We start from the raw sequence: 12,772 nt of genomic DNA, 5'->3' as shown, positions 1-12,772 counted from the left end.
AAGTAATACTATTTTGATAACTTTCTAGTTTTATTAAATCAACTCTAGAGAAAAGAAGCCATTATTTATATTATTACTAATGGTGAAATGTTGTTATCTGGTGAAGGCCATGTTCACACTTGCATTAAAATACCATACGATATTGTGCATCAATTATGCCCTCATAATTGGAGGATGTTCCCAGAGGCTTGTTGAGGCTGGCAGTTACTAACGCTTTAACATTGTTCTCTATGGAGAGCAAATTTGCATCAGTTATGTCAGTCCCTAGCCTCAAAAGACCATACAGTATCTGTACACTGCTGTCTGAAGAGTGGCATAACACACGTTTTGGTTTTTTAATCTAAATAGATTCTAAATTATCTACTGATTATTTTCTTAATATATCCTTTATGCCAGTTATTTGTCTGATACAGAGCTCCAAATCCAATGCTTACAACAATATATTAAAGTGTAACTAAACTTTTAAAAAACTGAGGCCGCCACCGATCGCTAAGACGAAGCTGCAGAAGTACCCGGGTGAACGCTGTGCCGATTTTGTTTCTGATTGGCTTTCCTTGGAGCAGTATACAGGCTCAATAAAAATTCTATGAGGTCACACACCGCTCGCTCGGCTTTCTGAGGAACAAAGATCATAAACAAAGTGGCACAGCGTTAGGGGTCTCACTGCTCGGACCCCCGCCAATCAAAACGTCTGACATGTCACTATGACATGTAAAAAGATTTTTAAAAGTTTAATTACCCTATAAGAAATTCAGCCCAGCATATTGGACCTGTGATATTAAAAGGGCGAGACTCACTTTAAGGCGATGTTCACACGACTGCTATAATATGATTAAATGTCATAATCACCTAGCGTTTGCTAGGTTTTACAGTATTAACGTAGAACAATAGCATGCTGTACTAATCTTTAAAAAAAAAAAAAAAAGGCTGAAGCCTTGGAACATGATGCCTCTAGTGCTCTAGCCATTTATAGAAAACACATACTAAGGCTTCGTTCATATCTGCGTTGGGGTCCCGTTCTGACGTTCCGTCGGAGTTTCCGTCAGAACGGGACCCTGAACAGACACAAACGGAAACCAGAGGTTGATTTCAATGGTGACCGATCCGGTGCCCATGGTTTCCGTTTGTCTCTGTTGTGCACTGGACCCGTCATTTTGCCAGAATCAATATCGTAGTGGACTAGTTGTTGTGTGTGGTATGGCAAATCAGCCCCGTTTACTTCAATGGGGCTAAGCTGCAATACCAGACACAACCCATGGACACGTGGGGTGCTGTTTTTGTAAGAATTGACCCATGTTTTTATAATCCTAAACAAACCAGTCTGCAGGCCCATTTACACAACTAGATAATCAGTCAAATTTGAACGCAAACGAGCGAACCGTGCACGATAATCGCTTAGATATATAGGTGAAGCGACTGAACAGCTGGTGATTAAAACGCTCGATCATGTGAATATTCGTTTATGCTAATGTAAAATAATCGTCGATCATTATGAAATTGTGGTATGTGAATAGTTTTAAGTCGTTTGAACGATAGCCAACGTGACACTGTAAAATAGGTATGTTTGTGAAAATAAGGTGTTATCATATAACCATTTTCTATTGGTTCTGTAGAGCAGGAAACGTCTATGTATACCACATGAGCAAACTGAATACACAAACTGTAGTCTGCATAGACACAAAAGACCTGCGGTTTGGGAAAGGGTGTTAAAAAAGGTGGTCACTACCCTATTTATTCCTACCTTTACAACACCTACTCTACCAATTATCTTCTACTTTTCTACAAGTGTGAATAACGTTCAATTGAAGAACCAAACGATAAATTAAGAATGAATATTTATCTGTAAATTCTTGGCTCTCTTCACGGTTAGGTCACTTACAGTAAATGACAACATGTAAAAAGGAAGACCGCATGGCACTCACCATTTGCAAAAAGGTTTCTCTTTATTCCTAAATTGAGGCAGTCAACACGGGATTAAAAGACAATAGAGCCGACTGTTTCATGTCCTTCAGACGCTTTATCAATCACTTACAGTAATCATACTGTGATTGCTAATTCCAATATCTGCTCGTGTAAATAGGCCTTTAACCTTGCTGCTGAGTTTGGCAGGATCGGCCGGCGATCTCGTGTATGGGGGCACCTGACTGTTTTCGGTTGTCTGCTGCCAGGGGAAAGAAGGCTTTGGGCATGTTGCCTTTTTAAAATGTCCTGCTTTAATAATGTGCTAGAATCCTAATTATTTGCTTTCACATTTTTACTACATATCTTGTCACTCATCGATCCCACCAAAGCAGTGTCTGAAATACAACTTGGGTATTTATGCTCAGGCTGCGCATTTCTGCAACAAAAGACTTTATCTGCCAAATTTCACTTCCAATTTTTAAATTAAAAAAATGTTGATTATTCACAGATGCATTTATTTCTGGTATTGCTGGTGAGGGGTAGAGAAAGTAAAGGTCAGGGTTCGTAATTTGTTTGTAGACCCTAAGTGAATTCTCCATTAATGATGAACTTACTGAGTAAACACAATATCATGTGCTGTCTATATACACTGCTTAGGATGCTGGCCCTGAAAGATGAAGCGTGTATCACAAGAGTCCAAAGGGCAGCAGACAAAATAAAAACCATAGCACCTGTCTAGGTTTAATAGGCCGCTCTAGTGTACATCTGCTGCAGCAGGGCCTTACATTAAGTCTGCCCTGCCAGTGTTCGCTTTAGGTCTAGGGGAGGGCGGTAATGTTATATCTATAATTTTAACAAAGGGAACATCTGTATATTTGTCTATTATATGTCATAGTTGTGATTTATCGTAATCGGAAACTTTGTGTTTCAATGTTCATATTCATTTTTAACTAGACAAGAAAACTGATCTTATTGCAGAGGGTTATTCTGACAGTGTTATGACTGTGACATAAAAACTTGGGTTTTCCTGTAATCCTTTAATGTGAAAGAGCACCACCATCATGGAAATGTGATCGTGTGTGTCACGTAGGGTTCGTGGACACCCCCCACCCCCCGCAGTACCGCCTTGGCGGTATGGCAGCTGGCCAACAGGGCGCAGGTCAAAATCTATAGTTCGTATAGGGTACCTGTGGCAGCTCGGACAGTAACAAGGCAGGCTTGGCTGGGACTAGGCAGCGGGTAGACGTCAGGCGTGGAGTAGCAGGACAGGCGTGGAATACAGCACAGCATGGCACTTGACCAGGATAGCACGGGATACGGGATACACTGGGAACTGGAAAACACTAGGAGACCATTTGCATAGACAAACTAGGAAACGATAAACAACGCTCAGGCATCGAAGCAAGGGGCTGGGCCCCTCTTATAGTCCAGGGCACTCATGGGCAGATTTAAACATTATAGTCCTACGGGCCACGGCCGAGGTTAGTGGAAGTGAGCGCTGAGGAGGAGACCGGGGCCAGCGCTCGCAGACCCATTGCTGCGGCCGTCAGGGGGAGAGTGAACCTGACGGCCCACAGCCACGGACATGACAGAGTGAGTGTGTATGTATGTGTGTATATATATATATATATATATATATATATATATATTAGTTAGTTCCAGAATTGCTTGGACAGTGACACAATCTTCATGATTTGGGCTCTGCATGCCACCACACTGGATTTGAAATGAAACAACTGAGATGCAATTGAAGTGTAGACTTTCAGGTTTAATTCAAGGGGTTGACCAAAAATATCCTGTGAAACGTTTAGGAATTGTAACCATTTTTCTACACAGCCTCCTCCTTTCAGGGGCTCACAAGTAATTGGACAAATTAACATTACCATAAATAAAATTGTTTTTTTTTAAATACTTTGTAGAGAATCTTTTGCAGGCAATGACTGCCTGAAGTCTGGAACCCATGGACATCACCACACGCTGGGTTTCCTTCTTTGTGATGCTTTGCCAGGCCTTTACTGCAGCTGTCTTCAGTTGTTGCTTGTTTGTGGGTCTTTCTGCCTTAAATTTTGTCTTAAGCAAGTGAAATGCAGCTCGATCGGGTTGAGATCTGGTGATTGACTTGGTCATTGTAGAATATTCCACTTCATTGCCTTAAAAAAACTCCTGGCTTGCTTTCATAGTATGTTTTAGATCATTGTCCATCTGTACTGTGAAGCCACATCCAATCAACTTTGCTGCATTTGGTTGAATCTGAGCAGAAAGTAAATCCCTGAACACTTCAGAATTCATCCGGCTGCTTCTGTCTTCAGTCACATCATCAATAAACACTAGTGACCCAGTGCCTTTGGCAGCCATGCATGCCCATGCCATCACACTGCTACCACCATGTTTTACAGAGGATGTGGTGTGCTTTGGATCATGAGCCGTTCCAAGCCTTCTCCATACTTTCTTCCTCCCATCGTTCTGGTCCAGGTTGATCTTAGTTTCATGCTGTTCCAGAACTGGGCGGCTTCTTTAGATGTTTGGCAAAGTCTAATCTGGCCATTCTATTTTTGAGGCTAATTAATGGTTTGCACCTTGTTGTGAACCCTCTGTATTTGCTCTCATGAAGTCTTCTCTTTATGGTAGACTTAGATACTGATACACCTATTTCCAGGAGAGTGTTTTTCACTTGGGTAGATGTTGTGAAGGGGTTTTTCTTCACCATGGAAAGGATTCTGTGATCATCCAGCACTGTTGTCTTCAGTAGACGCCTTTTGGAGTTCATGAGATCACCATTGCTCTCTTTTTTTTTTTTCCGGGAATGTACCAAACTGTTGATTTGGCCACTCCTAACATTTGTGCTATCTCTCTGATGGATTTCTTCATATTTTGTTTTTAGCCTAACGATGGTCTGTTTCAATTGCATTGAGGGCTCCTTTCACCTCATGTTGTGGATTCACAGCAACAGCTTCCAAATGCAAATGCCACACCTGGAATCAACTCCAGACCTTTTACCTGCTTAATAGATGATGGATTTACGAGGGAATAGCCCATGCAGCCCATTAAATCGCTATTGAGATAATTGTCCAATTACTTTTAGTCCCTTGAAAAAGAGGCAGCTACATATTAAAAAGCTGTAATTCCTAAACCCTTCCTCAAATTAGGATGCGAATACCCTCAAATTAAAGCTTAGAGTCTGCACTTTAAGCCTATACTGATTATATAACTGTATATGCAATATGTTTTGGTAAACAGCTAAAATGCCAAAAATTGTGTCACTGTCCAAATAGTTCTGCGCGCACACACACACACACACACATATATATATATATAACATTTATTTGAGGGTCGTATTGCCTGCAGCAGTCTGTAATCCAATAATAGTTTTGAAATAAAGATTAAAAAAGTAGAAGTATTTGGTTGCAAAGCTGTCCATACACTAGTGATAGTAGACTGATGTATGGCAAACGACTTGTTAATAGTTGCTCTGAAAAAGTTGTTGTCATTTTGAACTGTATTGAAAAAATAAATAAATAGTTGACTATGCGCTAATCTATCTTTTCCAGAGCAGATACAGAGGGTGTTCACAATAGTTGGCATATGCCCACTGAAGCTTGCACTCGACAAAGGTTTAAAACGTTCAACAGATCTGCCTATGGTTGGCAGCAAATGGTATATATCGGCCTTTAATGGTCTAAAAGCACTAGTGTCTGGCCAGTTTTATCCATTGCAACCAATCGGATGATTGTGTACATTTTTTTTAAATCCCTAATCCAAAAAGATAATTGGAGTATTACAGGTTGCTGTAGAACGTTTTAATTCCTGATTAATTCTATGTTAATTTAACACCCTCACTGCTAAAGTGAAGCATTACAATATTCACAGTGTATTAGGAAATTGCAATTTAAGTCACAAATAACAATTTTAAGTATTGTCCAAGGCCATGACCTCATGTCTCATTAATTATTTTTGTTTTTGCAGCTCAGACTGGGTGGAGATTGTTGAGCCACGCTCCCATGAGCGGATGTACGTAAACCTGACGACTGGAGAATGTGGTTGGGAGCCCCCTCCAAGTGTAAATATTCGCCAGTCTGATGAAAACCAATGGTGGGAACTGTATGATCAGCAGAGTGGACGCTTTTACTATTATAATGCATTAAGCCATCAAACAGTGTGGCACAGGCCCCAGCAATGCGACATTGTGCCTTTGGCCAAATTACAAGCAGTGAAACGTGCTTCACAGCCAAGCCTCAGTTCACGTGCCAGTCAAGAGCGGATCTCTCATCGGGGTAGCACAAGTAGTGAGGGAGCAAATGCTCCCATTGAGTTGCTTATGCAAGATCCGGAATATGGAAAAGATGGGGGCAAAAGACGAGGAGACAGCATTGATAGCAGAAAGGATTCTGGGAGGTGAGCAGTTCTTGATTTTATGTATGGTTTAGCTGTCACTAGTATGTGTTGGTGTCCTCAATAGTAAGACTTATATAATGGAAGCAATGCCTCTTGGGGAGAATATCTGTATATAAATATGACATACAATAGAGCATACCATGATTTTTTTTTTTTATACAATGTCTCATGGAATCCTTAACCCCTTCCCGCAAAATCACGTACAGTTACGTCATGGGAGATGGACTGTTCCCGCATCTTGACGTAACTGTACGTCATGGAGATGAAGCTGGCTCAGGAGCTGAGCCAGCGACATCACCGCTGGGTGACAGCTGTATGTTACAGCTGGCACCCTGAGGTATCGGCCAGGACCGGAGCTAGCCTCCGATCCGACCGATTAATACCTCACATGCTGCGTTGAATAGCGATCGCAGCATGTGAGGAGTTTATAGCCACCGGCGCCCCAGCAACATGATCGCTGGGTTGCCGGTGGCTGCAAAGGCGATCGAAGGGCTAATGCTTACCTCCCGGTCCGCCAGCAATGGAATCCTCCTATGCCCCGTCGTCGGCGGGGCCCAGGAGGCTTCCGGTACCATCGGCAAGATGGCGCCGGCTCAGCTTCCGGCTCAGAAGCTGAGCCGGCGTCATCAGCAGTGGGTGTCCGCTGTATGTTACAGCGGACACGCCGATCTATCGCCAGGAACCGGCGCTAGCTCCGATTCCTGGCATTAACCCCTTCGATGCAGCGATCCATTGTGATCGCTGCATCCTAGAGGTTTGTAGCAAATCGGCAGCCTTGCCACGCGATGGCAAGGCTGGCGACTGCTACCATGGCAACAGGAGCCCTAACAATGGACTCCTGTCTGCCATTACGTAAGCTGATTAGGCCCCGCCCAGAGGCGGAGCCTGATCGGCTTGCTGTCAGTGAACAACTGACAGTTCTAATACATTGCACTACATAGGTAGTGCAATGTATTAGAACATCAAACAAACTGTTGGACCTTCAAGTCCCCTAGTGGGACTAAAGAAAAGTGTCAAAAAAAGTGTCAAAAAAGTAAAAATAAAAGTTGTAAAAAATACAATAAAAGTTTCAAATAATAACACAAAACACAATCGCCCTTTTTCCCTTATCAAGTCATTTATTATTGAAAAAAATAATAAAGCCATACATATTTGGTATCGCTGCGACCGTAACGACCTGAACTATAAAAATATTATGTTATTTATTCCGCACAGTGAACGCCGTAAAAAAAATAACTGACATAATTGCTATTTTTTGGTCACTTTGTATTCCAAAAATTGAAATAAAAAGTGATCAAAAAGTCGCATTTACCTAAAAATGGTACCTATAAAAACTATAACTCGTCTCGCTAAAAACAAGCCCTCATACAGCTCCGCCGACGAAAAATTTAAAACCGTTATGGCTCTCACAACTTGGCGACAGAAAAAATCCATTCTCTTTACAAAAGTTATTTTATTGTGCAAAAAGTTGTAAAACATAAAAAGTGCTATAAATTGGGTATCACCGGAATCGGACTGACCCGCAGAATAAAGGTAACATGTAATTTATAACACGTGGCGAACGCTGTATAAAAAGAACTAAAAAAATATGCCAGAATTGCTGTTTTTTGGTCACCTTGCCTCCCAAAAAAAAAAGGATAACAAGTGATCAAAAAGTCGCGTGTACCCCAAAATGGTACCAATAAAAACTACAGCTCGTCCCGCAAAAAAAAACAGCCCTCATACCACTACGTCTATGAAAAAATAAAATTAGTCAAGGCACCAATAAGCCAGGAAATAAAAATATGCAGTTGTGCAGCCCGAGGGGAACATTTCTTCTGTTTCAAGTGGCGAATTATCAAGGCCCCTAAAATTAGGGATCCAGGAAGGGGAGGGCCCAAACATATCTGCTGGAAGTGAGGGCGCCCGTATTATACCAGGACAACACTTCCCAGCAAAATTCCCCAAACTTCAAAGGTGCCGAGTGCGGACCAAAAGGGGGATAAGTAAAGACCATTTATTAGTGCGACACCGGCCTGTGCAGAAAGGATTGTGTCACAGCATAACACACATCTATGGATTATTTTATTGTTTTTTTTTTACCCCACTATACCACCTGACTATGGCCCTTATATACTCCGCCCGCCTTACATGTACCCCCATATTATAAACGGAAACACCAGTAAGACTCCAAACAAAACTACTACAAGCAAAATCCACGCTCCAAAAGCCAAATGGCTCTACCTCCCTTCTGAACCCTACAGTGTGCCCAAACAGCAGTTTACTTCCACATATATGGCATCGCCATACCCGGGAGAACCCTTTTAATAATTTTTGGGGTGTGTGTCTCCAGTGGCACAAGCTGGATATTGGCATATCTATTGAAAAACCATTTTCACTCTGCAACATCACGTGCACACCAATTTCTGCCAATCACCTGTGGGGTTAATATGCTCACTACACCACTAGGTGAATACCTTGAGGGGTGTAGTTTCCAAAATGGGGTCACTTCTGGGGGGGATCCACTGTTTTAGTCCCACAGGGACTTTGCAAATGCGACATAGCGCCCAGAAACCAATCCAGCAAAATCTGTACTCCAAAAGCCAAATGGCGCTCCTTCCCTTCTGTGCCCTACTCTGTGCCTAAACAGCAGTTTATGACCACATATGTGGTATTGTCATACACAGGAGAAGTTGCTTTACAAGTGTTGTGGTGCTCTTTTACATTTATTTGTTGAGAATATGAAACATTTTCAGCTAAAACTACGTCTTATTGAAGAAAAATGATTTTTTTTATTTTCACTGCCCAATTCTAATAAAATCTATGAAACACCTGTGGGGTCAAAATGCTCACTACACCCCTAGATGAACTCCTCAAGGGGTGTAGTTTTGTGAATGGAATCACTTTTGGGGAGTTTCCACTGTACTGACACCTTAGGAGCTTTGCAAAAGTGACATGGTGTCAAGAAACCAATCCAGCAAAATCTGTGCTCCAAAAGCCAAATGGCACTCCTTCTCTTCTGATCCTTGCCGTGTGCCCAAACAGCAGTTTATAACCACAAATGGGGTATTGCCGTACTCCAGAGAAGTTGCTTTACAAATGTTGGGGTTCGTTTATTCCTTTATTTGTTGAGAAAATGAAAAATGTTGAGCTAAAGCTACGTCTTATTGGAAAAAAAGGATTTTTTTTATCTTCACTGCCCAATTCTAATAAAATCTATGAAACCCCTGTGGGTTCAAAATGCTCACTACACCCCTAGATGAATTCTTCAAGGGGTGTAGTTTCCTAAATGGAGTCACTTTTTTGGTGTTTTCACTGTTTTGGTCCCTTAGGGGCTTTGCAAATGCGACGTGGTCTCCGCAAACCATTCCTGCTAAATTTGAGCTCCAAAAGCCAAATGGCGCTCTTTCCCTTCTAAGCTCCGCCGTGTGTCCAAAAATCCGTTTATGACCACATGCGGGGTATTGTTTTACTCGGGAGAAATTGCTTTACAAAAGTAGTGGTGCATTTTCTCCTTTTAGTCCTTGTGGAAATTAGAAAAAATTAGCTAAACCTACATTTTCTTTGAAAGAATGTAGATTTTCATTTTCACGGCCTACTTCCAATAATTTCTGCAAAAAACCTGCGGGGTCAAAATGCTCACTATACCCCTAGATAATTTCCTCAAGGGGTATAGTTTCCAAAATGGTGTCACTTTTGGGGGATTTCCACTGTTTTGGTGCCGCAAGAGCCTTTCAGATCCGACATGGAGCCTAAAATATTTTCTAATAAAAAGGAGGCCCCAAAATCCTCTAGGTGTTCCTTTGCTTCTGAGGCCGGTGCTTCAGTCCATTACCGCACTAGGGCCACATGTGGGGTATTTCTAAAAACTGCAGAATCTGGGCAATAGATATTGAGTTGCGTTTCTCTGGTAAAACTTTCTGTGTTACAAAAAAAATAGATGAAAAATGAATTTCTGCAAAAAAAAAAAAGAAATTTGAACATTTCACATCTAGTTTGCCTTAATTCCTGTGAAACATCTAAAGGGTTAAGAAACTTTCTAAATGCTGTTTTGAATACTTTGAGGGGTGAAGTTTTTAAAATGGGGTGACTTATCGAGGGTTTCTAATATATAAGGCCCTAAAATCCACTTCACATCTGAACTGGCCCCTGTAAAAATAGCCTTTTGAAATTTTCTTGAAAATGTGAGAAATTGCTGCTAAAGTTCTAAGCCTTGTGATGTCATAGAAAAATAAAAGGATGTTCAAAAAACGATGCCAATCTAAAGTAGACATATGGATGATGTTAATTAGCAACAATTTTGTGTGGTATTAACATCTGTCTTACAAGCTGATACATATAAATTTAGAAAAATGCAAATTTTTGCAATTTTTCGCTACATTTTGGTGTTTTTCACAATTAAATACTTAATGTATCGAGCAAATTTTGCCAGTAACATAAAGTCCAATGTGTCACGAGAAAACAATCTCAGAATCGCTTGGATAGGTAAAAGCATTCCGGAGTTATTACCACATAAAGTGAAACATGTCAGATTTGAAAAAATCGGCTGTGTCCTGAAGGCCAAAACAGGCTGTGTCCTTAAGGGGTTAAGCAAAGAAAGTCTTTGTGTGCTATGGGCACCTTATTATGAATACGTACAACATGGATCCATGATATTATTATATATTTCTTTACATTTTTTAGCTCTGAAAGCACTAATACACTACAATCACATATGCCAGAAAAAAACACACACACACACACACACACACACACACACACACACACACACACACACACACACACACACACACACTGACTCGTCCTTCAAGACTTGGCAAACAGGCCTCATAAAATAGTTTGTTCCGTGCAAATTGGCAAATGGGATGTGATAATGACACCTTTTATGGCTAACAGATGTTTGATGCCTTCCCAACTGTAATGCAGCCTGAACTGCACTGGCAGTGAACTACATCAGATCCCTGATAAACCAGAATAGTTTATTTTCGTTACTTCATATTTTCCTCTCATTACCTGAAACAGATAATCCACATGTCGGCTCTTACAATGTATTTTCCTTACCCAAGTGAAAAGAGAGTAGCAAACAAAAGAATAGAAAGCCAGGCCATACTACATGTGTACAACGCAAATGTTGATTTGTGTACGAAGCTGAATGTAAAGTCTATCTGCTTAGAAGCTAAAAGTTATGCTCTGTTTTAATACTTAAAGAAACAGTGTCACCACAATTTTTTTTTTAATATGTTAAAGATTTTAGTGCTTTATTAAAAACGTTTGGATTAATTTGTGTGTTACTTTTTTTTATTTTTACACTTTTTCTTCCCTATGGGGGCTGCCATTTTTTTTTCCATTTCTGTATGTGTCGATTAACGACACATACAGACATGGAATACGGCAGCTCCAGTCCCATAGGGACTGCGAACGGGGCCCGTTCCATCCACTATCATGTACGCCGCTGTGTGGGAACGGCACATGCGCCGCTCCCACACAGTTCAATTTGAAATGCGCGCCGTCCGGCGCCATTTTCCTGTGGACCGGAAGTCGCGGCCGGACAGTAATATTACTACTTTCGGTCGCGGCTTCCGGACTTGTGCACATGGAGCAGCGGCAGCAGACGGAGCGGATGGACCAGAGGGAGCGGCGGCGACTGGAGCAGGTAAGTTATTTCTATGTATGTTCGTGTTTCAGTGTGTTTACTACTGTATGTTAACCTTCTACACTGTGTGTTAGCTCAAAAAATGGCGACACACAGTGTAGGAGGTTAGACCGTTCAAACCCCTCGTTTATCCCGGCACTAGCCAGGATAAAGGAGGGGGGATTCTGAGAGCTCACTAGAGCGAGGGATTTTTACCCAATTTTGCAGCATAAAGCAATGTGGTTGCTTTACCACATGCAATGCGGCAATTTTGGGAATGGCTCCATCTAGTGACCAGTGCTGGGAAATATTATAAATTGAATCCAATTTATAATATTTCCTGACTCCTGAAAAAAAATAAAAAAATTAGAACAATGTTTAATCACCTATACACTAACTGTTTAATTAAAAAAAACAAAAAAACATGTTTTGCTGGCAACACATTCCCTTTAACTATTAGATTAGGCTGAGTTCACACGGGGGGAAAAGCTGCGTAAAAGCACGCAGCGTATCCACCCTGTGCGGCACAGTGAATTACGGGCAAAAAACCGCACCAAACTGTGGTGCAGTTTTTCGCCCGGAATGTCCGCTGTGAAAAACTGCATCACTTAGCGTCTCATCCCAGGAGCCTGTTATTGGCTGCAGCGGCGGTCACATGGGATGAAGCGTTGTCCCAGCAGGCTGGCCCTCTGACGTCATCCAGGTCGGCCTCCCGGGATGATGTTTCATCCCATGTGCCCGCCGCAACATCCTGTGTTTGGCTGCAGCGGTCACATGGGATGAAACGTCATACCATGAGGCCGGCCTGGAGGAAGAAACACAGACTCCTGGGTAAGTATAAGATTTTATTTATTTATTGGAGATTTG

At 41.6% G+C, this 12,772-nt stretch overlaps 1 protein-coding gene across 2 annotated transcripts in view; it reads left to right on the top strand.

Annotated features, from left to right (window-relative positions):
* The window catches only part of LOC142665435 (rho GTPase-activating protein 39-like), a 156,007-nt gene that overhangs the window by 73,054 nt on the left and 70,181 nt on the right, over positions 1-12,772 (top strand). For both annotated transcript variants that reach the window (XM_075845133.1, XM_075845132.1), the window contains one exon: positions 5,866-6,294. In XM_075845133.1, coding sequence (XP_075701248.1) covers positions 5,909-6,294 — 386 coding nt within the window. In that variant the 5' untranslated portion in view covers positions 5,866-5,908. The remainder of the gene's footprint in view (positions 1-5,865; positions 6,295-12,772) is intronic.

Source organism: Rhinoderma darwinii, chromosome 13 (assembly GCF_050947455.1).
Source record: "Rhinoderma darwinii isolate aRhiDar2 chromosome 13, aRhiDar2.hap1, whole genome shotgun sequence".
Lineage (NCBI taxonomy): Eukaryota > Metazoa > Chordata > Amphibia > Anura > Rhinodermatidae > Rhinoderma > Rhinoderma darwinii.
This window is presented reverse-complemented; position numbering and strand designations above follow the sequence as displayed.